At 39.7% G+C, this 26829-nt stretch overlaps 1 protein-coding gene across 1 annotated transcript; it reads left to right on the top strand.

Moving 5' to 3' along the window:
• Nucleotides 1-3528: 3528 nt before the first annotated feature.
• MPP3 (MAGUK p55 scaffold protein 3) lies at nucleotides 3529-25461 on the top strand. The gene is made up of 19 exons (XM_058857928.1): nucleotides 3529-3851; nucleotides 6687-6791; nucleotides 8014-8132; nucleotides 8610-8687; nucleotides 10657-10737; nucleotides 11327-11467; nucleotides 12393-12474; nucleotides 13282-13367; nucleotides 14808-14882; nucleotides 15844-16040; nucleotides 17630-17694; nucleotides 18857-18877; nucleotides 20588-20629; nucleotides 21078-21242; nucleotides 21940-22020; nucleotides 22317-22410; nucleotides 23149-23257; nucleotides 24084-24203; nucleotides 25122-25461. Exons 2-19 carry the CDS (start codon nucleotides 6767-6769, stop codon nucleotides 25299-25301), a joined length of 1761 nt encoding a protein of 586 aa, XP_058713911.1. The 5' UTR covers nucleotides 3529-3851; nucleotides 6687-6766; the 3' UTR covers nucleotides 25302-25461.
• Nucleotides 25462-26829: the final 1368 nt, after the last annotated feature.

The raw sequence follows: 26829 nt of genomic DNA, 5'->3' as shown, positions 1-26829 counted from the left end.
CCTGTTTTTGGTGGACATATTAAACCAGCAGTGTTAAATTTTAAAGGCATTACAAGCTCAGAATGGGGCTATGCTGCCGATTTTCTCCTCCACCACATTTATTATTTTTAACGTCTCTCAAAAATAACTTGTATTTTAATTCTCAGCTGCAGATGAACAGTATTATCGCTCAGGTCAGTCATTTCAACTCCTGATTTTCAACAGAGCATTGTCATTACAAAAACGTAGCCTCCAGTTACTGAGATTTTAGATGAGTCTGCAATAGATGGCAACTGTGTTTTGCTTCAGTCCTAGACTGGGAACTGAACAAAGTATTCATCTGCCTGAAGTTTATTCTCAGTATTTTCACCAAATGCTAAAGCATAAACAAGCATTTTTAAATGCATATGGAGAGGGTAATATTTTGGGGTTTATTTGCTGTCAGTGGCATAAATCCCACTTTAACTAGGCTCCTTTCAGACAAGCTGAACAAAGTTGATGGAGTTTACCAAGAGATTAAGGGTTATATTCATTAAATGCCATGGGTACCACAGTTAAACTGGAATCTTTAAGCTCCTGCAAAGCTCCCTGCCCGCAGTGGAGATTCTCATGTTTTTGAGGAATGCTTCTGCATTTTGCCTTGCTCTCACTGCAGTTTGTACTTCATACAGTCACTCAAACCTGATGGCATCATCTCATCTCATCTCATCCCCTCCCCTCCCTTTTTCAGCCTGATGCTAGAGTTGGAAAATGTAATCACAGGTTCCGATGTTTTTATCTCCTAGATTTTAGGCAGACTTTCTTTCAGAAACTGGATTGTTTTCACTTCATTATTTTATTAACAGCAGACAAAAGACATGCTTTTTACCTGAAGAGTATTTGTGTACTTTCTGCTTGCAAGGGTAGTTGTCATGAGAAAGAGCAGCCTCTGAAAGGGCAACACATTCACCTACAGAATTTTATGTTCTCCGTTTTTGTAAGAAAATAGAGTTAATCTGCATGACTGACAAATCACAAAAACAGTACCCCAATTTCAAAAAGTTTTGTTAAACAACCCTCCAGCTGCAATGCAATGAAAATGGTCTACAGTGTTACAGGACTGCATTTGCAGTCGATGCCATCAGAGCACAGGAGTCTAAGTTTAAATCTCTAAGTGCACAGAACTGAAAAGTGATTTGTAGGTTTTACCTTTAATGGGATTTTCCTTCTTTTCATTGTTTCTTTTTTGTTAGCTTGTAAAATATAAAGTGAAAATTGTCACAATTTTAAAAAGTTAAATGATACAAAAAACAGCAACTTGCTCGATTTTCTTCTGGTAACTGCAGCAGACTGGTAAAGTATTACTAGCTGGTAAAAAACTACTGGTTTTGTAATGATAAACTTTTAATTGAAGAAACCAGCTGATCCTGTATGCATTTAGTAATATTGCAAAACCACCCATGGTAAAACCTTAAACCATCTGCAGTGAAGAACTTAAGTGTCAAGAAGTAGAACTGTCAAGAAGAAATAACAATTACTTGTGTAACTGTGACTTAAGAAATTTTATTCATGCATGAATTTTTACAGATTAAATGAAAAGTTATTTAACAATGATCAAAGCTGCCTGGTGACAAGTTTCTATATGTCTTTGTCACTCTGTTTTGATAAATTTAGCAGGTTTCCTATACTTTTACAGTCACAGCAGTGATTGATGCAGATGAAAGCACCTCTAGCTTGGGAGTTGGAAAGTATTATTTTCTTTCACATTATTCTTTGTTTGGGTGAACCTTAGAATACTGGGAATCATTTCTACTTTGTATTAATGGAATTTATCACATAGTGATGCATCACTTATGAATAACTTTGCAGAAAATAATATTTACTTATACATTAAATTCTGTAGAGCACAAAATCATGTTTAGTGAATACTTTGATAAATAGCTTGGTTATTCTTTTCAGAGTAACATTCTGTGCTGCAGACTACTCTTCATATACATACATATTTTTAAAGGATGTCTTACTCCTACGAGCTTTGCTGTCCAATGTAGCTATACTTTTAAATTATTGCTTAGTATTGCATCTGATAAGTGAATAATAGATTGTCTTATCCTTACTGCTGTGGACTTCTGAGGTTTGAATAGATAGAGTATTCTGCAAGCTAAAACTCATCTGTTCCTAGCCTGTTTCCTAAATCATACCATTTCTTTTCTTGGAAAATAATCCCAACCTACCTCTGCAGAGTCCAGCAGATCTTCTGCTGTTGTCAGGAAAATTAATCCACAGACACCAGAGGTTTATGTCCAAAAAAAGGAGACAGAGAAGTACTTTTACTTTACTCAAATAAAGGGAGAGGCCATGGGGCATTCCCCTGGGGTCTCTCAAATTTTTGGAGGGTGCAGCCTCCTTTTTATCCCAATTTCCCGGCCACTTGTCCCTTCTCTCTTCCCCCCCTGGCTGAGTACCTGAGAGGTACAGACTTCCTGGAATGCCTGATACCTAATATTCCCCTCTAATGTATAACCCTCCTTCTTCATTTTTAGTTCTTATGCAATTTATTGTTTTTCCCCATTGTTTCTTTCATCTTTCAATATACAATTTAATTTATCAGCAAACCTACAGTTTGTTTGTAAAGGCAAATATCTTTTTTCCATTCATCAATCAGTGGAATCCTTTCCATTGTTTCTTTCATCTCCCAGTGCTAATTTTATTTACCAGCAGACCCACAGCTTGTTTGTAAAGACAAATCTGTCATTCCTCTCACTGTGATTTTTAGTAACCCTCATTTTCTGTCTGTCCATTTGCTACCCCCTTCACTGAGTGCAGATTTTTGTCTCCACCTTTAAGGCCTGGATGCCTTCTAGAGCATGTCCTGCCATCTGTCCTGTGCTGTCAGCTTCTGCTCCCTTGATTCCTGGGCACCAAACACCCACCAGCGCAATTTGCCACAGGTTGTTTTTGTGCACACTTCGAATCCCCCTAAAAAAAAAATCGGAAACCCTCTGCAGCATCCTCTGAGTCTTCATGCACAGCACACCTGGCAAAAGCCAGCTGGGGCACCAGAGGCTGTGAACACACTGGGTGCTGAGAGGAAAGATGTGTGCTAATGTCTTCACAACTGATTTGATGGGGGAAGGTTTGGGTGTTAAGGTCTCTGCGAACTTTGGGCAGCAGGTTTGTTACAGAGCACACACAGCTTGGATCCTGAGATAGACAGAGCTCTGCACAAGGCTCATCTTCTGAACTCTGGGGTGAAATGCCAGGTTCAAGGGGGGATAATGGGGTAGGCGGTTCGGGAAGGCTGCACTTTCCTGGTTCCTCAGCAATGGGGAAAGGAAGGAGCAGCGTGCGCCCGGGTGTTTGGGATTAAACAGAGGCTGGGATAAAAGGGACCCTCTGAGAGCCCGAGAGAGAAAAACACGCGGGTATGTGCCCCGGTGGACTCTCCCCCGTTATTCGAATGAAGCTGAAGGACTCCTCTGTCTCCTTTTTTGGACCTAAACCTTTGGCATTTTGGATTTTCCTGCCAGTCCCCGAGGGTGACTCCAACAAGGGGTCTCTGGAGGCCGGGCCGAGGCAGCGCCCAGGTCCACCCGGAGCTCCCCCGGGAAAGCCGCGGCCGGAGCCGCCAGCTCTGGGGCGAATCCCCGGAGCGGAGCTGGCAGGCGCTGCCCGTGACGGGGCGCTGACTCCCCGATGGCTGCGAACCGGCGGCCCGGGACGATCCAGCCGCCCCGCAGGCCACGGCAGCTCGGAGGAGGGAGGCAGCGAGGGAGGCGTGCGTGGAGCGGCTGTGAGGGCGCATGAGCGAGGTGCGCAGCAGGCTGCGGGCAGCTCCGCGCCCGGCCGGGGCAGCGTCCAGCGCCTCAGGAGCCCAGCCCGGGCCGCTCCCGCAGGTAACGGCGGCGGGGGCAGCGCCGGGCCCGGGGCGAGGCGCGGGGCTGCACAGGAGGGCGGGCGGGCGGGCGGCGCCATTTTGCGGCTCATCGGGCCGGGCTCCGGTGCCGCCTTGGAGGCGTGAGGGAGGCCGCGGGTGTGCTGGGCGTGCCTGGGGCTCGGTCCGAGGTTAGCGCCCGAGGCCGTCCCTGGGGGATGTGGGCCCGGAGGCTGCTCGGGAAGCAGGTCGGGCAGGGTTGTCTCGCTGCTGGCGTGCGGGAGCTCGGGGCCGGAGATGCTTCGCTCCATAGGCGGTGGAGCTGTGAGGAGGTCTGGGCCCGCAGGTATCGCCTCCGGCAGAGTCGGCGGGAGCCGGGCTCGGTGGAGCTCGCATAAAGCTCTCTCGGGGACGGGACAGCCCTTGCCGGGGTTTGCTCTGGCCGCGGGGTGTCAGGCGGGTCCCTGCATGGCCCGGGGGGTGCTCAAAGCCCCGAGCGCTGGGCCGGGAGCTGCCCCCTGAGCTGGGCGCTCGGAGCAAGAGCCCGGCCCCGCCGTGCCCAGCAGGGAACGATGTGCGGTTTTATCCATGCTTCGCTCAGCCAGCAGAGTCGTGGCTTTTTCCCTGCTAGGTACGGTACCCCGCGAAAGAGCTTCACTCCGGTTTAGATAGGAGGAGAAAGGTTGTGCGGCCATCAGCTATCACCTATGGCCCCATTAGCATCCTGAAGTGTCTTCTGACCTAATTGCTAGGGCGATGTGAAATGGGAAACAGCAGCTGCTTTCTGAAAGCAGCTACAGCTTTGAATGATACAGTCTGCATTACAGAAGCTTTATGTTGTAAACATGTGAATCACGATAGGTTTGTTCTGCAAATTAATGGGGATATGTCATATTACGCTTCTGTTTCATCTCCTGCTTTGACCCCATGGCGAGCATAAGTTCAGTTTATTTAGCCCTTTCCGAGTATTAACAGACCTTTTTCTAGGTAAGAAAGGTGCTTCAGGCATTCAGTCTTGGGAGCAGCTGGGCAAGGTTATGTTTGAAAAATGAATTAAGGTTTAGATAGATATTTTTAAAGAGGAAAAGTGTATTTGAGCCTATTGGTACTATAATGATGAGAGAACACATTCATGGTTTTGAGACCCATCTTACAGAATATTACATGCTGGGGTTGATTTTAATACCTCTGAGAGCCAGCTCTAGGTATGGAATGCTTTTCATTCTTTGGAGTGTTCGTTCCAGGCAGTTCTGTGTAACGGGATTTTTACAGAGCATGGAAGATGCCTCTAGGGGAAGCCTCCATTTTGATTGCTGTGCCTAACTCGACTAATTCTGCTGCTCCTGAGTTGGCTGTCAGGTTTTTAAGATGCTGAAATGTGTGTTTTCAAGATTCCTGTGTGGGCTGTTTTTTTCACTAAGAATCTGGGAAACAACTTGGCTTTTCATGGGGTTTGTTGCTAAATAGGTTTGACTGTAGAAAACACACATTGATGTGAAGATGAAGCATGCGATTAAAGTTCTATTTCTTAATAATTTGAGAAGATATAAATATGTGTCAAATGAAATGCCTTAGTCAAGAAACCAAAGCAGCTGAATGAATGGCCCATAAATTTCTTTTGGCATGAAGTGTGTGTTTGTGAGTGAAATGTTTATTTCTTCTAAGCAATAGGTAATAAGAGTGTCTAAATGAAGGTATGATATATATAATGCACTGGTGTACAATCCATGGATTAGAGTGAAATTTCAACACTCAGTTTATTTATTTAGAGAACTCATTTTTGAGTTTTGATGCCCAGATGGAGGATTAATTAATTAATTAATTAATTAACTGTAGTGGTAGGAAATACCACTTACCACAAAGGGTGTAAAACACAGATGACTGTTGAGCTTAGTATTTCACTATGTTGTAGAGAAACTCAGGAATCTAGAAAGTTCTCAGTAAGTAAATGCTAGTTTGCCATGCAATACTATGGTATTTTCAGGCAGCTAATCTCAAGAAAATTTGATTTGGAAGACCATCAGACTCGTTTCAGTCAAAATATCAGAGACTTACCTACAAATAAAAACACAGGGAGCATCCTTTTTTGTATTCAGCAAAGAGTTGGAGTATGTGTGCTGTTAAGGAAGTTTATTTTTATGCAGGTATTAGTCCAATGAATTTTATAAGCATGAACAAGATTGTAAGTGCCCTGAAACACAGTGTTTCATCTTGGACTGGCAATTATACACATAGATTCAGTTTTGCTTTTTTTTAAATTAAAAAAAAAAAAAAAAAAAAAATTACTCCAGAGTAATTTGCTCTCAGTGATGAGAGAAATCTGTAAGAGAAATATCTAAAGCAATTTCTGAGCAGTGGGAGTAGTTTTATTTTTTATAACATGCTTAGTACCTGTGACCAAGGTTGGTAGAGTGACAGTCCTGCCAGCTTTAAGGAGCTGCATGTAACTGTGGCATGGTCTTCATCAGAACCCCAGGCACCTGGACATTTCTTTGAGATGTGCTTTTAGGAAGCCCCAGGACATCTTGTGATGTGGCATCTTCCTTCATGCTCTATTTCTGCATGTGAAGTTTTCCAGTGCTTTTAAACATCCTTTCTCTTCTGTTTTTTCAGACAGTTATCCAGACCTGTTAAAACTACCTCTCTTGACAGACATTCTGTTTAGCCTCAGCTTTATCCAAGATACAATATGGTTATTACATAACCTAATATTTTTCATTTTGTTACTTGCATAGCAGAATAACTGCAGAATTCTGCTTGATTCAGGTTAAGCTGAAAACTTGAAAAATTGCTATTTTTACATGCCTGACATTTTTCTTGCATGCTTGAGCTTAGGTATTATGTTTGTTTATTTCAGGACTACCTCTGAATCACAGTCCAGAAAGAAGAAACAATCCAGTTGGTTTTAGTTGAACTTTTGTCTCTAAGAACAAAGCCATGCCAGTGCTTTCGGAGGACTCAGGTAACTCAAATGCATGCTTTTAACAGAGCAGTGACTGAAATCTTATCATAGGTGTTTCACACATAAAATTAATTCAAATTGGAGTAAAATGTAATAGAATTAAGATCACTCAACTGGTGTTTTTAGCAATTACCTACAAGAAGGAAGGTGGAGTGTAAAAGGTGAACATTAATAAAGTTTGTGAGGAAACAGTTTCCTAAGAACCCTAGAGCACCTGAATCTATTTTGATAGACCTGAATCTATTCTGATAGGCTCCTGTAGGCAAAGTTGGACCTCTCAATATTAAAGATCAGCCCATATACATTTTCTGCTTGCTGTGTCATTTCTTAATATTTTCTGAACAGGGGTTGGTAAGGTTTGTTAATATCCTTCCTTTTAACTTAAAATAAGTGACTTTGTTCAAGGCTGCTTTGCCAGCTTCCCCAGTATGCTGCCCAGGGGAAAGTCAGAGATATTAAATGATACTTAGGGTTAAAGTAGGAGTGAGTTTGAGCCTTCTGGATCAAAATCCATGGAGAGAATAGCCACAGGAATAGATTTAAAACCCCCTCCCCTTTTTTTTTTTTTCTATTTTCATATTTTGTTTTGGTCTTGTCTTCCCAGCTATTGTTCACTAGGAGAAATCTGGTATTTTTCTGGCCCTGTGTACTGCAAGATTTGGATATTGGTGATTTAAACACTTTTTAGAAAACTAGCCACAGGCCTTGATTCCACCACAATGGAAATCTACACCTGTCCTTTCTTCCTCTGGTCAGACCTGGCTTCTTACAGGTGCCTCAGAGGCAGAAGGGGCAGGATAACACTTGTAAGCAAAGTTACTGGGGAAGTAGAGCTGCTACCTGTGCAACAAAGAAGGTTGTTCAGTTGTTTTGAGAGCCTGCTGTGGCACCAAAAATGCAATTTGTAAGGGGGAAACAAAGGGTTCTGGAAACAAAGTGTAATAAACATGAAATGGGAAACATGAAAGATTTTTTTTTTTAAATATATATTGCTTTGTTAGCTTTTGCCTTAATATGATGCTGTGTTTGCTGCTTATGAAGGGAGTGTTGCAAAGTTTATAAATAAACACAAGATAAACACAAGATCAACACGAGTCTCTGCAAACTTGGTGATCACCAATATGGTGCCCAAGAAACTGTAGTGGCTGTTAAGTCTGCAGTAGAAAGTCCTGTGAGAAATGCTGTGTACAGTATTTTTGTTCTGTCCTGAATCTAAATTTAGGGTTGCATGAAACTTTGGCCCTTTTGACATCTCAGCTAAGACCTGATTCAAATCATAAAGAGGAAATGGGATTCCTTAGGGACGTCTTCAGTGAAAGGAGTCTCAGCTACCTCATGAAGGTAAAAGTTCATATTTATTTATGTACATTCTCCTTACAATTTACTTTTTCTCTGTTCCCTTGATTTATCAACCATTTGCTTTGCCAAACTTTTTTTAAAGAATTCTGTACCAACCAAAGCATGTATGTTTAAGAACAAACAATAATTTTTGACAATTAGCATATTTTGTTCAGAAATATTTTTTTCTGCTCTTCTTGCTAAAATGAAGATACAGTAGCCTTGTAGCTAAAAAGTAGTATGAAATGGCTGCATTTTTTCCATTATGCTCCTAAAGTCTTTACAGATTTTCTGACTGCCTGAAACTACCATGAGCAAAAAGAAAACTAAAAGACTCCTAAACAAAACAAAAATAACCCTAAGAGAGAATATTTTTCTCAGATAAATTACGTGCCTTAAATAGAAAAGTATTTCAGTGTAGGTATATTTAGAAAGTTTTGTGTCTCTCTGTAGAAATATCCCTGAATAATCTTTTTTCAGATTCATGAAAAACTGCGTCATTATGAAAGACAGAGTCCAACTCCTGTTTTACATAGTGCAGCAGGATTAGTTGAAGATGTGAGTAAAAATTTCTTGTCTTGTAATTTTCCTGTTATTTAAGCCTGCTTTTCTAACAAATCAAACCTTTGCAATTGTACTATATGTGAACATATAGAACATATAGATACTTCTTATCTTCCCCAAGTGTCTCTGTAATCTGTTGGCTGTGATTAATCAAGGAAATGAGAGCTCAAAAATAGCAAGTCATTGAATGTCTAGTGAAGATGGACACATTCAGGTAGAAGGAAAGGATATTATTAATGACCTTCCTAAGGGAGAGGCTGCAAAAAGCATTCAGACCTGTCTTGGCAATAGGCTATCCCAGCTGAGCATTCAGTCTTGTGTTCAGACTTAAAAGCATTACAACCCAGGCAGCATTGATGTTGACACAGAGTGGTTTGGGTCAGAGGGACCTTGAAAAGTGATCTGAGGCAGGCTCACTTTTCCCTAGATCAGATTGCTCACAGCCCTCTTTATCCTGATTTTGAGCATTCCCAATGGTGGGGCATCCTAAACTTCTCTTGGCAGCTTTGTTTCCAGCAGCTGTTTCCAGCATTTCATCATGCAGATGTTCTAGCATCTCACCACCTTCTTCATAAAAAAAAATATTCCTTATATCCTATCTAAATCTGCTCTTTTTCAATTTAAAACTGCTGGCCCGTGTCCTGTCACTACAGGCCTTGATAAAGAGCTTTTCTCTGTCTTGTAAGCCTCCTTTATGTGCTGAACGACAGCAGTAAAATCTCTCCCAAGCCCTCTCTTCTCTAAGCTGAACAATCCCAGCTGCTTCATCCTTTCCTAGGAGAGGTGTTCAGCCCTCTGAACATTTTCATGATCCTCCTGTGGATGCACTAGAACAGGTCTGAGCCCTCTGGAGCTGTGCTCACTGTGATGGGGTCACCTCCCCTGACCTGCTGGCCCTGCTTCTCTTCATGAGGTCTGGGATACAGTTGTCTTTCAACTGCAAGCACACATCATGTATCTGATGTTTCATCTACCAGGATGCTCAGGTCTTTCTCCTGAGAGCTGCTCTCAATCAGTTCATCCCCCAGTCTGTTCACAGAGCAGAGTTGTGTCTTACATTTGTGTGTGACATGATGCCATGTGTCTGTGAAGTGAAATTTACTCTGCATTTGCTGGCTCTTTACATGCACCTAACATAGTGTAGGAGGGGACAAAGGAAGGTTTGGGAGCTGGAATATCTCCCTTTTCCAAGTCAGGAGACCCCAGTGTCTCACCTTAACATGCAGCACATCCCCTCTCCCTGTTCCCACATGCAGTGTACCACCTCCACAAAAGTTTCAGCATTGGTACCTGTCAAATCATATACAATTTCCATCTTCAGAATAGCAGAGAAGCTTTTTATAGAACTATATGACTTGCCTGTTTAGAACTCTTAGCAAGTAAGGAAATCTCTTTTGCCTTATCCCATTTTCCCTTCCTTCTCTCTCCCCTGCTTTCTCTCTACTCCCACCCACTCAGCCCAGTGCAGAAGTGCCTCTGTTATTTCTCTAATCTTTTGTTTAAAATGCTGAGACTCCAGGGCATACTTTGGTATCCAGGTTTTGCAGGGGAACAAGGGAAGTTGTGTTGCACGTTCCACACAGGTAATACTAGATTATTACAGAAAGATTTAAAGTCTTTTATCAAATAGTACAAGCACAAGAGTCTTGTTTCAGGTATCATTTGCCTATTCTATATAGAATTTAAAATTTCAGAACTTGCTCCTGAAATTATATTGATGGAATAACTCTTAAAATGTATGTTTAGGGACTATGATTCCTAATGTTGTCTTCTCTACTATCTGATAAAAATAGCTGAAGAAACTTTGGTTTCTTTCAGGTTTTGTGTACTGTGGACTGGGATTAGTTTTGATTTGTGCACACTATTTTGATGGATGATAGATGTTAGCAAACACTCAACAGAAATGTAAATACGTGATCTTGTTTGGTGGACTCCTTTGAGGTGGTAAATTTTTATTTTAAAGGTAATAGAAGAGTTGCAGACAGCACCAGTGAATAATGAAGAAAAAGAGCTGCTTCAGCTGTTGTCAACACCACATCTCAGGGTAAAAACCACATTGGGGACCTTAATGAGACACCTTTGCAGAATTGTAATAGAACATTTTGTAACAGAAAAGTTACATAAAAGCCTCCTTAGGAGAAAGGAGAAAGCCTCCTGCAAACTTCAGTTCCAAAGGGATTTCCTGCACAGACCTTAGGATGTGAAGGAAATTGAAGAGAGAGAGATTTCCTGCATAATGCACCATGCTGTCTTCCATTCCTCCCTTCCTTACTGTTTTCTGAAGGACCAGAAAAGGAGACCTGCTTTTCATAGTCCCTTAAGATTTTTTTGGCTGAGCTTTGTTCTTGCCTGTATTTATTTTAAATACTGCTATATACCAGTATGAATTTTATGTATATGTATGTATACCAGTGTATAGTTTATATGATGGGTAAGGTGATTGCTAAATCTTTTTTGGAGGATTTGTGGTGAGGGCAGAAAGGAGGAGGTTTAATTTTTCCATAATACTGGAATAATGAGAATGATTCCAGTATTATATGGGAATTGTAGTATTATATGGGAATAATTGTTGTATTATGTGGGAATTGTAGTATTACTCCATTACATTACTGTCTTTTATTTCCTTTATGCAGGCAATGCTTGTAGTACATGACACTGTAGCACAGAAGAACTTTGACCCAGCTCTTCCACCTCTACCTGATAATTTTGATGATGATGATTTTGATGAGGAATCAGTGAAAATTGTTCGGCTAGTGAAAAATAAAGAACCCCTGGTACATATTAGATCACCCATCTCTACTCATAAAACTTTATAGTGCAAGAGTGTTATTGTGAGTATGGAGGAGATACCTGAAGATATCATCAAGTAGCCTTCAGAAACTTGGAGTGTTCTGAAGCTTGTAAAGTAACATAAAAAATAATTTGGTAAATGATAAATGCACCTTCACAATTTTGCATTTAGGTGTTTTATGGGCATAGTTTACAATCCCAGTTAGCACAGGAAAACTGAACAAATTGTATGTTGAAGCAATTGTACTGATTATATGTATTAATTCTTTTCATACATTCAATGACTTAATGTATTCACTTGCATGAAGTCAGTGATGTATGGTAAGAGTATGTCTGATACCTGTATATAAGCATTATATTGTCAAGGTCCTAATTTTATACACATGGAAATGGAAGAACAGATTTCCTAAGGAAAAACAGTTGTATTAGGAAAGAAATCTGCTTTTTGTGTATCACTGTAGTAGAAGGGAGCAGTGACTGAGTTCCTGATTAAAGCTTTGTATTGCCAGCAGAGGTAGGAGGAGGGAAAAAAGTCTAATTACTTGGCTTTTGTTGTTTTTACATATAAAAGTGCTGACTGTTTTGTATAAAGATTCAGAAGAGAAGGAGAAAGAATTTGTTACAATAAGCTCTTATGCACGCTTGAGTGACTTTGATGACCACAGTAATGCAGGAAGTGTAAGCACTTAGCAAAGTCAGCAGAAAGGAAGGTGGGTGCACCTTCCCATAATCACTTGGCATGAGCAAAACTTCATTAATGGTGGAAATCATCAAGGAAAAAGAGGAAATCCATAGAACAAATTAATTCCAGTTTAAAAGACATAATAGCATAAACATTATTTCACTGATTGCTGAATTCAGGGCAAATTTCTTATATTTTTTTGGGGTGGGGGGTATGTTTTATTTCAGGGAGCTACCATCAGAAGAGATGAACATACAGGAGCTGTGATTGTAGCAAGGATCATGAGAGGTGGTGCAGCTGATCGCAGTGGTATGATTGCAGTAGTACATTTCTGAAGTTACATTTATAAACCTCTGAAGTTTCCTAAGCATGCTCTTAGCATTCCTGTATTTCATCAGTGATCTGTTAATCTAATTACATAGGTTTTTTATTAAAATGGCCATTATGAAAAAATGAAAACAGATATGGAAGAAGTATATTTGAGCTTTGGAGGAAAGCAAAGAATGTTTTTTACCTTTAATAGTTTGGTTTATTCAGTGTATCATGTGTTGTTTTCTGTTTGCTTTACTGAGAAATTATTTTATGTCAGTTAACAGTAGCTATATATATGACAAGTACAGCATTTCTTATTGAACTGAATAAACAAACATAAATCTTGTAGAACCTCTTCATGGCTTGTTAAAAAAAAAAAACTAGTCTAGCATTCTTTCTGTGAGTGTGAAGTATTGATCTGTCAGTTGACAGACATGTCATTCCTGCCCTTACAGTCAGCAGCATGTCTCCTGACTTCATAAGATTTGGTCATACTCATGAAATTATTCCAGTTTTGCATACTTGATACTGATCCAAATAGTGATTTTCCAGAGTACCTTGCCACAAGTTGCCGGTCTGCATGCTGCTCTCCTTTGAGACTGCACTGCATGGGAAAAAAGTGCCATAAGGAATAAAGGCAGGAGGCTGTGAGGCACATTTCCAACAAAGGCACTTGGCTTTGGTACTAAATCCAGTCTGGATGAGGGAGGAGAGGAAGTACCTGCTAATGACTTAGGCTGGACATCAGTGGAGAAGTGCTTTCCAGTCTCTAGACCTATTTTAATTTACTTACCATCTTTCCAGGTCTTGTCCATGTTGGAGATGAACTAAGAGAAGTCAATGGTATTACTGTGCTTCACAAACGACCAGAAGAAATAAGTCAGATTTTGGTCTGCACTGATTTTCATTTCAAGATCTTTTCTGTTTGGTGATCTAGTAATTACAGTAGATGATGAAATTTAACCATGAGTTTAAAATATAGAGCTAAAAGATGCAATCCCTGCTTGTCTTTGCATTAAGAGTTTTTCTTCTCCCAGTGGATTAGTCTTCTCCTTTTGACTTCAGAAACTTCTGCGAACTGGATTGGTACCAAGTAAGATACAAATACAAAGTAAACATGTTGCTCTGTCAAGAACTTCCCTTTAATGCTTTGTTTATGACAAGCAAACTGCAAATTATAAATACATTCCTAGAAGATGATTCATAATGTGGTATGTTAGGAAGCTGAAGAGAGTCTTGTCCATGTGTTCAGTAGAGCTGTCAGTCTGTTCTTTACCAGCAGCTTCCTGGTGACATGAGCAACTCCTTGCTTCAAGCTTCTCTAACATGAATATCCACAAATCTTGGTAGAAAGTGTTGTGGCTTTTAAGCTTCTTTATCTCTGACTTCCCTCTTGTGGCGTGGTTCCCCCTTGTCTTGGTGTGGAGTTAGGGACACGGGAAGGAGACTGCCATCAATTCCATCACCTAATTTCAGTTTAGATCAAATAATCCCAAGTAATGTCAATGACTGCTTTTAACTTGGGGGGCCAAGGGTGTCAAAACCAGTTTGAAATAGTGTGTAAAGTTTTATCTGTGGGGATATTGAGATGCTATTTATCTGTCCTGTGTAATTTCTAATTACATATGTCCCATGTGAGCTAATGCCTGAAGTGTAACACTTTCCTTTTTGTGGTTTATTTTTTGAAGAAAAGCTACAAATGTTTGTCTGTGTTTGCTTTTTCATCTGTGCAGAATTGCAGGCTTCTCTACAACACAGTTCATCTCATGCAAAATAAGGCATCTAAAACATAAGATAAACCCATTCTAGATTTCTGAAGGACCTAGAAGTGCTTTTTAGTTTACTGTAACTAATAATTGTAATTTCCTAGCAAAGATTTCTAGAGTGAAAGTAGGTGTTTATTTTGTAGATGCTTACATTTCACTAACAAGTTAGCCACTCTATGGAGTAATCATTTTTCAAAGCAGCACTTTAAAATCATTAGTCTGCAAAAATTTAAATCAGTGTTGTACTAAAAGCCACAGAAGTATTTAATGTCCTTTGAACTGTAGCATAGAAATTAATGCAATTGCTAAAAGCAAACAAAGGAATTTTAATGCAGGTCTTAATATGTTTTAGCCAAGTAGCTGCTATGTGGATGTCTCCATGGGCAAAACACTGTTGTAGAGTCATGGAACATCCTGATATTCTCTGTAATGCAGTTAAATAGTGGATTAGCTTGGCCTATTAGAGTTCTGAGAAGGAGACAGCTACTAGCTCCTTAACTTGAATAGTCTGCATTGTATCCTTGTCCTGCTTTCAAAGTAAAAAACCATTTTTGTTTTTCTCAGGCTCAGTCTCGAGGGTCAATAACATTAAAGATAATTCCAGCCATCAAAGAAGAAGATCGTCTGAAAGACAGCAAGGTATGCAGCTGGAATAGAGGCACATCTTTACACCCCTGTGAATGCAGCATTCCTGCTGCTCCAGTGGAAGTGCCACAGACACATAATTGAGCTACAAAGAGGAGAGTGCTTTCTTGTGCAGTACCCTTCTCTTCAGCAGAATTACTTGCATGACTCTTCTGCTCTCCATCTTGGCACCTATTCTTTTATAACATTTCTGAAATCCTGCCTCTTCTTTTTTCATTTGTGTAATTAAATTTAGTGTTCTGCTGTCTCCTCTCACCATGGCAGCTGCAATCTGTCCATTATCTCTGGGCATTTTGCCACTCACTTGAGTGAAAATGGACCTGTCTACAAACAGAGCTGCATTCACCATGTGATGCCATCAGCCCACTTCATCTGCCCTACCTGCTCAGCAGTAACGTAATGCTCGACTGGTCCCTCATAGGATTCCTCTGGCAGTCTCTGCTTCCCTGCTTTTGCTTGCTGAACTTTTCCTTGAAGCTCACAAATCACTTTCTGAAGTGGTTCTGCTGTTATGTGTTAAATAGTGTTAATATACAAATCCAAAGTTGAATAGTAGATCTTGATGCATTCAAGGAACATTTTAAGGACAGTCTTTACAACTAGGCAACTTTGCCATAAATCCATTTTTATTGTTTTCTTGCTCTCCTAATTTTTTTTTCAACCATTCCTGTATTGCATTTTGTATTTAATGCAGATTGTGATCTGTGTTTCTTGGAACTTTGGTCTTTTGAGTCTCATGTTCCACAGTGATGATATATAATTACTGGGTATGTGCTGGGAAGTTAATTTAGTTTTCTGCATAAGCTGCTAGGTGTCTGTATTTTTGAAGTGCTTGAAGGAGGGATAAAGTGTATGTAAAGTTAGCAGTGTTAGCACTGGGGGAAGCCTTTCAAGGGCAGATATTTGAAATTCCAGATAGGACAAGAAGAAATGACATGTTAGCTTTCTTTTCAAGGTGTTTATGAGGGCACTTTTCTGCTATAACCCCAAAGAAGACAGAGCCATTCCTTGCCAGGAGGCTGGGCTGCCGTTCAAAAGACGACACGTGCTGGAAGTTGTAAGTCAAGATGATCCCACGTGGTGGCAAGCCAAGCGTGTTGGGGATACCAACCTCAGAGCAGGCTTGATCCCCTCAAAACAGTTTCAAGAAAGGTTTGTCAGCAAAGATTGCAGATATTGTTTGTCTTCCACATGTATGTAGTGTCACTATATTGATATATTGATTTTATGCTGGGGTTTTTCCACAGAAAATAAAGGGCATGTAAATACAGCTGCTCAGGGGAAAGTGCTAAAAAGCTTCACCTTCTCCAATGATATAATAAACTTTTTAGCTTGATTTGGGTGTTTTGCCATTGTCTTAAAGCTTTGTAACACGAGGACAGACACACTTGCTAAACAAATATGTATGAAATGAAATGCAGAATATCAGTCTCTTAACCATCTTGGCTTATGGAGACACTGTATTTCACAGCCTTGTACTTCCACAGATTTACTGTAATTATTTTGAATTTATGCACATAATATCTGATCTTTCTTTTGGCTCCTAAGAGAGTATTTACCTTGGACTGAGATACCTTCTAGAGCTTGAAGATTCTGTGTTTTCACAGCAAGATATGTGTAGCTTCTAAAGCAAAATATCCCTCAGTTATTGTCTTTATAGTACAGAAGTCCTATATTTGAGAAGGAATCTGTTTTAAGCTACTGGTCTCACTTTGTGATTCTTACTGCAAATCACTATAAATGTCTTCTTTGGATTGTAGGTGTTACAGAGGGGGTACCTAACAGTTGAACAGGGCTGATGCTGTTGCAGGCCTGCATGATTTCCATAAGGTTTCTAATTGAGGTCTTGGCTCCACTGCATGAAAGCTCCTTTGAAACATGAGGCAAATTCTGCCTCAACAGCTGTTTCCTTCTTCCTGGTCATGCATAGTTGTCAAAAAATGCTGCTGCAGTGCTGCACTGCAGTCTTTTCCATTTTTGAGACGTTGTAAACATGTAAAAAGATGTACATGTATACATGTGAAAAGTAGGAATATAGAAATTGTTTCAGTGTCTTTCCCCTGAGTGCCTGTGTAAATGCCTGAGCAGCATCTTATGTCTGTTATAAATATTGCAAAAAAAAACACTTGGGAAGAAATTGTGGCTTCAGTTGCCAGCAGGAAGGGGTTTCTTGAGGGTTTGATTTTTGTGCTGGATTGTTGGGGTGGTTTTGGTGTTGGGTTTTTGGTGGGAGCTGTTGAGCAAATAGGAATTGTGATCTGGTTTGTGATTTTAACACTTAAGAAAATTTTACATGATTCTCTGTTCTTACATTACCACACAAGTTGGGTGGCTTGGTTTGTTTACTAGTAAATAACAGAAAACTTCAAACTGATCTGGATGAAGGTGGGTGATTTCTATGTATGCATAGCTGCAGTGACTGCTTTGGACAAAGGTTAACTGGTTTTCTTAATGTTGCAAAGAAAGATCATGTGGGCAAGAGGGAAATAGAAAAAAAATGGATTGATAACCTATTGATTTCTGTGCTCTGATATATGAAAGCATAAAATGTTTTAGAATCTTCATTCCCTTACCAGTAACAATCTAAGTCATACTTTTAAATAGTTGAATCAGAGACATTTTAAATTTTTTAAGAAAAAGCACGATTTCATTCTTTATTTTCTATGTTATGTGTATAACATGCTATAAATTCTCTATAATTCTGGGTTTACATATCTAAAATACAATTATTTCCTATTCAGGCGACTGACTTACAGGAGAACAGCAGGCACTCTGCAGAATGCCAGAACTCTGAAGAAACCATTATGTAAGTCTGTTCTGTTCTTTCAGTGATGTTTTAATTGATACTAAGGTCTCAGTATTTTTCTGTTATTCCAATAATGATGTGCTTGAGTGTATTTCACCACTGATTGATATTTGGAATACAATCTGCCATTGGTTGATATGCATGGACACAAGCTGCCACAGGGGAGGATTTGGGTTTGAGCTTTATCCAGTGTTGCTAGTGCTTGTTGTTTGAAAAAAATCATAGCTACCCCTCTCTTCCTGCTCTCAAGAACATGAGGCCTTTCATATTTAGATGCCTTAAAATTTGCTAGTGTTCACACTTTTTCTGTGGTTTGGAACTTGGAGGCTGCAAAATAACCTAATGCATACTTCTCAGAATTCTTATATGAGTGCATGAAGCTACTCTAAACTCATGAAAATAAAGTGTAGCTTTAAGGAGGATAAAAATCACTGGAGCTGGAAATGCAATCTGTATTTCAGGCTTAATATTACAGAGCTGGTATTAAGTAGACTTGAGGGTGATTGTTATTTACAGCTCTGAAGTCTCTGTCACTGAATTATTCACAAAACATCTACTTGTGAGGGAATTGTTAGTAAGTGCTGGAAAGCTGAAGATGATGTGATTTCCCCAAAATGTGTTTCTGTTGCTCTTGGGTGCTTCAGCACAGGCACTGTTGGTGTGGGGGGAAGCCTGTGACTGTGTGCAGCCAGGATTGTGCCACCCTCATGTAGACAAGGATTATGGAAATGGTCCCTTTTGAGGATTAGAAGTGAATTTCTGCCTTTGGTGCATGATGAGATACAGATATTCTCGTGCTACAAGGAGGGAGGATGCTCAATCAAGTAATAAAATAGCATTACTGATTTAAATGAAGCTTTTCCAAATTAGTTTCCATTACATTCAAATTAGGAGATATGTAATGAGGAGTGCTGCTTAAGCTTTATCTCAGATGTTTTCAAAACAATTAAGCTGATAACTGTTTATAATAACTATATTTTAGCCCAGAATTCTTTAATCAGTTGATAAGGAGGGTATTGTATTGCAGTACTTCTTTTAAGATAGGAAAGCCTGTTAAGCAAATTAAATCAAAAGAACCTTCCTTTCCATTTGCTCTAATTTTGCTCAATTATTTGTCCATCTGTTAATATCATCCCAACTCTGCCTTTCATGCTAACTATAGATGATCAGTCTTCTGACAAAGGTAGGTGCTCTCCTAACTCACTTTCTGCCTGAATATGAACAGCCAATGTATTTTCTAAAATACTGCTATGATTCCAAAGGGAACAATAGATATATTGTTCCTGGGAGTTTTTCTTTGTGAATTATTATTTAAATTAATCTAATTCAGATTGATGACTTAAGTAATGGTAACTTCCAAATTTGCTTCCAATTCAAGAGAAAAGATTTATCTTCTGAGATGTGTTTACAGTTTCTGAGTGAGGTTCAAAGACTTGCAAGTTAAATGCAGTCTTTGTATCTGGTATGTTTAAAAAATAAAGAAATATTGGGGTTTAACATTTTAGGGCATCATTTCAGTCCTAAGTGATTTGTCTTCATTGTTCATTTGGACTGTTTTCTGTGTTACTTTCATTATGAGCAACTCTCTTGGGCTTATGCAGTTTCTGTCATGTACAAGCTGCCTTTACAAATATCAGGTGTTCCCTGTTGAATTCCATATGCTGTGATTTTTTTTTCACATTACAGTTGCTTGTTGACATTCATATTCCAAGCATTAATATTCCATCAACTTTGATGAAAGTACTAATCATTTCTGTAATTAGAGTATAGCAGTCATGGCCAGCTGTCAAAGCACAAGTCTGAAAGAGCCTGCCTTGAACAGCAGAAAATAAACAAACAGAACAGCTCTGATCTTAGCTGTGGATTGATGTTTCTGTTTTTTCAAAATGTAGGCAGAATGTTTTAGGAGTACACATTGACATTGCATGATTACACACCTGCATGCAACTATTCATTAAAAACAAAGCCCTCTCTTGACTGGCACCTTTGGTGAAGGGTATAAATGCTATATATTTTTGCTTATGATTGGGTTTATCCCATACACCACCACCTCAAAATGAGTAGAGTTCTGTAAATATTGCAAGGGCACAGGTGCCTAAATGTTAACAAACTAGGCATCCCTCTTTCAGGAAGTATGAGAACTCAGTATTTGTCTTAGGATTGCAGTGTATTTTTTTGCAGCTAAGTATCATGGTTTTATTATGCACACTTTTAGGGGCCTTGGGGGTGGTTCTAATTTGAAGAGGGATAGGTTGGGGGTTTTTAATATCTTATTTTACATAAATGCATATGACCAAAGAAATGAAATTGGCAAGTCTAAACCACTACAGCATCAGATCTTTATTTTTTTAATAAAGAATTAACAAGCAATGATAATTTACCTTGGTCAAAATGGAGGGGGTTAGAGTTTATCTTTATAATTTCTGATCCCCCTTTTTCAAATCCACATGATAATGAAATATCAGAAGAGGCAACTTCCTTGCATAATCATATTCATTTATAAAGGTCTTCATTTAAAAAAAAAAGAGCTCTTTGTTTGTGGAGTCTTCTTTTTTACTTAAGCCTGAGTATCATACTTTTCCCAGCAGCACTAATCAAATGTCATGAATGCTGAATAGCATCAACTCTGGGCACTGTAAATGCCAAGATCTAAAATTCTCTAGTTCAATATCAAAGCCAAGGATTTTTTCAAATATAAACCACTAGCCAATGCAAGTATTTTTTGGTATCAGCAATGATTATGTTAAAAATGGATGTGCAAACAATGCAGATATAAAATTTGTTTCCTTGCCAATGAGGCAAACTTGTATCACACACATTGTCTAAGATATTTCCTTCCTCCCTCTCCTTTCCCTGTGCCCTACCCCCCACTTCCTTGCTTTTTAATTTACAGAGGACTGTGACTGTGAAGGATATTTCAATGGACACTACATAGGTGAGTAACCAAAACACTTTTCCCTAGCACACCCACCACAAAAAACCCAGATCCAAAATGAAAACAAAACAACACCACTAAATAACCCCCCCAAAAAACCCCACCTCCACATTAAAAAATTAAAGCTGGACTATTTAAATTAATTCCCCATACATTCATAAACTGTATTCATAAACAGATTCTCTTTGAAGAGGCATCATCTGACTTTGGCATAACCAATACTTGGCAGTTAAAGTTGTGTGAGAAGGATTTTAGTATAGATGGGGTGTTAGGTTTCCTGTCCCATATGCAAACATTTCTCCTATAATCTGAGCACATACACACTGATTTGATCATAAACAAAATTTGTGGGAATAACTCACATTTGAGGACAATAACTTGTAGCTGAACAAGCTGGAACATCTGGATAAGTGGGGACATGTCAATGTATCTTGTGTTTTCTGCACAGCTGGTTTACGCAGGAGCTTCAGGCTAAGTCGTAAAGAGAAGGAAAACAATGTAAATGAAGGCAAGCAAGCAGAGCAGGCAGATGGAGCAGAGTTCCTGACATATGAAGAAGTCACAAAATATCAGCAGCAGCCTGGTGAGCAGCAGAGGCTGGTGGTTTTGATTGGTAAGATACCCAGTTGGTTCAAAATTTTTCACATTTCTCCCTGTTCCCTTACCCTGCACTTCCAGAAGCTTTTTTCAGATGTTTGGTTTGGGGGGTTTTTGTGGTTCTGGAGTTTTTTTTTAAAAAAATTTTTTTTTTTTTTTTTTTTTGTCAGAACTCACTCTTTTATTTTAAATTACATTAAAAAACAAAAACGGAAAAAAAACAAGGAATCAAACTCACCAAATCCTTCTAAAAATATTGATGCAGGACTATTTCTGATTTTTCTGATTCCCTTTCCTTTGGTTTTCACTCCAGTGTTTACTTAGGCTGTCAGAACTGTTGATGAAGAGGCAGATGCTAGAATTATCTAACAAGATTTTGCATGCAATTTTAATTCTAATTATCAGCCTTGTGCTAAGCCAGTTTCTCAGGATGCCATAAAATTCAAATGTATCTCCTAGAACAGACTGCTAAGATCACAGATTTTCTGATTCAGTGTCTGCCAGGTGATTGTCCAGCAGTTGTTCAAATAATTAAATTTGTTCCTGACAATGTTCTTCAAAGCAGAATATGGCAGAGCAAGTCATGAGTTCTCTCATGAAGAACTTTCTTCAAGCACACTCCTGAATCATATTATTTATGTGAAACTGTTATATTTATTTTCTGCTGTATTTCATTTCACACAGAAATCTATCAGTCAGTTTTCTTTTATTAGGTTGTTTGGGGGCCAAGTTAAGTGAGCTGAAGCAAAAAGTTGTGTCAGAGAACCCCCAGGAGTATGGTGTTGCAGTTCCACGTGAGTAAAATTTACTGACTTGTGTTTGTTGCATCTTTATTCCATAAATGCTGTCTAATGAATATCATGCCACCAGCACTAATGATAATTTGTTCTGACTATTGATTATATGCATATTTTGAAGTACTTCAATTTTTTTTTCTCATTGTAATATGCTGTGTTTATATTTTGTTCATTTGAATTTGCCACTGTGTAACTTTCTTGTTTGAGGTTGTGAAAATGTGACTGGAACTAAGCAGAGAAAACGTTTGCAAAGGCTGATACATCTCCCATGTCTTGCTTCCCTTCTCTTCTAGACACAACAAGGTCGAGGAAAAGTCATGAGAGAGAGGGAGTAGAATACAATTTTGTTTCTAAGCAATCCTTTGAGACAGATGTGCAGCAAAACAAGTGAGTTAATTTTAAAATACTGGTATAATTTACTGTTTAAAAACATTACTTGTTCAGTTTTACATCACATGAATACCAAAATCAGGTGACAAGTTGGACAAGGTATATTAGGAGGATTCAGCTTTCTAAGTAAAAACCTCTTTATTGAGTCTGGATTTGTGGAGCAAACTAAAACATTTAGCTGGAAGCAATTAAGGAATAACATTAATTGGAGGATCCTGAGTTAGAATTGAAACCTGCATAAGTCTTAAAATTGGTGAAAGTGACAGATACTAAGTTGAGCCTGCTAACTCTGTTTAATATGATGGGTAAAATGTTTTATTCCCCAATCTCCTTGAAAGTGTGTGGTAGAGTGAACCTGTGGTTATACCAGACTTTCTGTGAGCTCAAGCATGTTTCCTCAAAGTTCAGATCTTTACTAGTCTCCCAAAAGATGGGAGAATTGCAGTCCATTTCCTTGCCAGCTTTGTTCTATTTTCTGTAAAAAATATCCTTTCTCCTTCCCTTTTTTGTCAGTAGTGCTGATGAGCTATTAGTGATACATGAAGAATTGCTACTAAGCAAGGAAGGGAAAAAAACATGGAAAAAATTAAATTCCTACCCACACACCCCCGGTTTTCTGCCCCTCTCCTCCCTCTTTGACTGCTGTGACTTCAGGAAACAGCTATCAACTGTTCTAAGTTAAATATTCTTCATATTTTTTTGCAGCTGGTATTTAAAAATGTATTGACTTTTTAGATTCGTGGAACACGGAGAATACAAAGAAAACTTGTACGGTACAAGTCTGGAAGCAATCCGGTCTGTGATGGCCAAAAAGAAGGTTTGTTTGGTGGATGTGGTACCTGAAGTAAGTTCTGCAGCTTATTTTAAAGAATGCAAATATGATTTACTGCTGCCTGAGCAGAACAGGGCTCTTGGGGAAGCAGTGCAGTGGTTACAGTTCCTACATGTCCAGCTGGGACAGCCTGGATGTCTCTTCAGGAGTCCTCACTGTGGGACTTGCCCTTGCTGTAGGACTGATGTGCATGCCTGGCCCAGCCTGCTCAGGTCCTAGAGAGAATACTTGGAAAAATGTTGCTTTTTTCATTCTAGTTCTGATTCTAAAAACGCTGGCCATAGCACACCCACAGCCACCCAAGGCTCTCATTTGTAGGATCTCAAAGATACAGTACCAGTTTTTGGGTGCAGATACAGAATAACATCATCAATCACCCCAGGACAGGAGCACTGTAAGCAGTGCCAGTAGACTGTTCTTCATACCTCCATGCTTTGAGTTAATATTTGAAATTTTGATCCAGATTTTGTAACTGGGCTAGGAAAAGGCTTGTGGTACTACCTCAGATGAATTCTAAGTTTAAAATTTGCAGTGTTTGGCTGCTTAGGTGAAGCAAGCCATAATTTGCCCATGAAGTCAGGTTTTTTTATACTTTCCTCAGTATTTTTTGCCCCTTGGAATCAGTGCTTTTCAAGCCTTGCTCCATGCACTCTGCTGTGCCAGCCAGGACACTGGCAGGAGCCTTTGTTTGGAGAGCAAAAGATTCCTGAGGTCACATGTGTAAGACACAGGACTTCACAGCACAGTGTGTCAGCCTGTACTAGTGAAACTACTGAAACCAGTTTGAGTCTGTCATGTAGCAAAAATAAATCTGATAACAAAAATCTTCTGTTCACAGGCAGTAAAGCATTTGAGGACTCCTGAGTTTAAGCCTTATGTTATCTTTGTGAAGCCTCTCATTTCAGAAAAGAAAAAACATGTAAAATCTCACATGTCAGAAGAAATCTCATCCCCCCTTGTAAGTATTCCAGCTTCTAATCTCTTCTTTTTAGACATGAAAGGAGTATTTGGGCTAGCATTTCTAGTAAATGAAGGATCTCCTCTTTTATAGCAAGAGTTAAAGTGGGGCACTGAGTAGGTCCTGTAGCCTTTCAGATGGAACTTCAGAATGGAATTTTTGATTCCTTGTATACTCAGAGTCACATGAAGCCAAGTGCCAGTCTTCCACATGGATCTGGGTACCTCATCAAGGCTGCAGCCAGGAGAAGCTGCTGCTGAGCTCAGATAAACCAGCAGTCATTTTACATTTCTGATGAGCAGCCCCATCAGATGGTAGTGGCAGCTATTTCTTACATCCCCAAAGTGACTCCCACACCAGTGTCAGCCAGCATTTCAGTGGTGTGCACACAAAACCCAGTGTGTGGATGCCTGATGAGGATCAAACCTGGATCAGCTGCAGATTGCTGATGTGTAAATCTGAACAGAGTACATAAATGTCATTGCTTTGGGTAACCTGAACTCTAAATGTGTATGTTACAGAACTTAGTTCACTTGGTAAGTTTTTGTGTAAGCCCTCAAAAATACTGAACTTGGGACAGTGTATGCAGCATTCCTTTTCAGCTTTTGAGGATATGCTTCCCGTATCTTGGGTTAGGCAGCAACTCTAACTACATAAAATGAACTATAACCATTTTATGTCCCTTCTGTAACATATTTTCCCCCCTTCCCTGAGGCCTCTTGCATTTTTTGGAACAGCTGCCAGTAGCATACTGCTCCGTGATCTCAGTTTTAATATCTTCAATACCTTTTCCTAATGGTAGCAGCTTTTGTTACATGTTCTCAGAGTGATGACTCATTGTGCTAAGATACTTTAAAATGCTAGTAACCAGAAGGACATGCTGTAAATTTCACACCAACATGTTGTGTTGATCAGCAGGATGAAGAACAGCAAGAAATTATTAATTCAGCAGCATTCATTGAAGAGCACTATGGTCATTTAATTGACACTGTACTGGTGAAAGAAGATCTCCAGAGTGCTTGTAACGAGCTGAAAACTGTTTTAGATAAACTAAACAAGGATTCATTTTGGGTGCCAGTCAGCTGGGTTAGGTCATAGCTTGTTACCACGTTTAAGGGAAAGACTGTATAAAAATGCTTTGTAAATACATGAATTAGAAAAGGGAAGTACGTTGAATTTGCTTCAGAACTGCTGGTGTTACCTAGAAGGCAATAAATAAAGACTGTATGAGGAAAGACTAAACAAAATCACAAGCTGACACTGCCTTTCTGAGTCAGAATTTTGAATAGCAGCTGTCATTTAGAAGTCAATACTCAGGCTAAATAAGCCAGTCCAGTCTTCTACTGATCTTTAGACTGGAAATAGTGCATTTTGTTAGAGTGATGTTTCACAGAGGCTCCCACACACCCAGAGCATTTTGTGCTGGGACACTGACAAGATGGAAGGTTTGACCTTTGGCCACAATTCTAGCCACAAATTTTGTGACTGGAGTTAAAACCTCAGAGTACCTGTTGGGAACAAGCTCCTTCAGCTGGGTGGGAAGTGTTCTTTGGAGAGTGGTAACACCATGCCAGCTACTCAGAAGTTTGGCTGGCTGGCCAGCAAAACATGCTGCCCTTCACACAGAAGCATTAATTGCAAATCCTTCCCAGTTCGGCACTAAGAACTAGGTCAGCTGTAGAAGGGGGTTTTTTATGTCCATCACATTTCCCAGTACTCCAAGTTGTCTTGCTCAGGTCACAGGTGTGAGTCTGCTCATCCACAGCTTATGCCCATTGTCCCAGTCACAAATGCTAAACAACCTGTGAGTGTGCCTGTATGACTGGCCAGCTCATAAAACAGAGATTTTTATAGTGTATGTGAAAACAACTGCATATGGTTCTAAAACAGGACAGTTTAGCTTTGTTTCTGCAAACATCTTTGCCTGTGCTAGCTGGTGGGGACACAGCCTTGACACCAATGGAACAGCTCCAAAAAGGGCACTAAAAGGAGGAGCTGCAGCTCAAAGTCATCATCCTTCCAGCATTTATGACTTCTGTTCCAAATCTGGTAAAGATTTGCAGAGCATCTAATCGGCCTGAAGAAGAAAACTGTTAGAGGACCTTGTATATATTTGAGGAGACTTGAATATACAATATTTTTGAGTGGGTCTTAGGAAGATGCAGAGCTGGTTCTGGAAGTAGCTGTGCTTTGTATTTGGGCGATTTAAGGGGAGAGCATTGTACAGGTGCATGTTAGCTGTAACTAGAGTTCCTGTTTTCACTTGCCTGCTGAGGTCTGATGTTTCCTGTGTATTGTGCCCTTTAAACAAGACCTTTTGGTGTACCACTCTTGTTCCTCATATCTAACAGTAAAATGTTATTCTTGTTCCATGACATTTAGCAGAACTAAAAGTTGCATATTAAAAGCACATTTCTTACATACCAGTGTCACTGAATCTACATTATGTCAAGCCTAAAATGTTGTGTAGAAGAGTCACCCCCATCCATCCTCTCCAAATGGCAACTTTCATGTGTGGTCCTGCCCAGGGGAATTGAGGTTCTGCTCCCAGTGCTACAAAAACAAGAACTGTTCCCAGTCAGGTCCCTGCACTTGTCAGTGCTGCAGCCTGGTGGCCTCAGAAAAT

The sequence above is a fragment of the Poecile atricapillus genome, chromosome 27, assembly GCF_030490865.1.
Source record: "Poecile atricapillus isolate bPoeAtr1 chromosome 27, bPoeAtr1.hap1, whole genome shotgun sequence".
NCBI lineage: Eukaryota > Metazoa > Chordata > Aves > Passeriformes > Paridae > Poecile > Poecile atricapillus.
Note: the sequence above shows the minus strand (reverse complement) of the source record. Positions and strands in the feature narration are given on the sequence as shown.

Excerpts from the sequence above, each read along its gene's own strand:
- MPP3 (XM_058857928.1), top strand. The coding sequence starts at position 6,767 with ATGCCAGTGCTTTCGGAGGACTCAG. Across the intron at positions 13,368-14,807 it reads AAGAAATAAGTCAGATTTTG|GCTCAGTCTCGAGGGTCAAT; the intron begins GTCTGCACTGAT and ends TGTTTTTCTCAG. Across the intron at positions 22,021-22,316 it reads GTATGGTGTTGCAGTTCCAC|ACACAACAAGGTCGAGGAAA; the intron begins GTGAGTAAAATT and ends CTTCTCTTCTAG.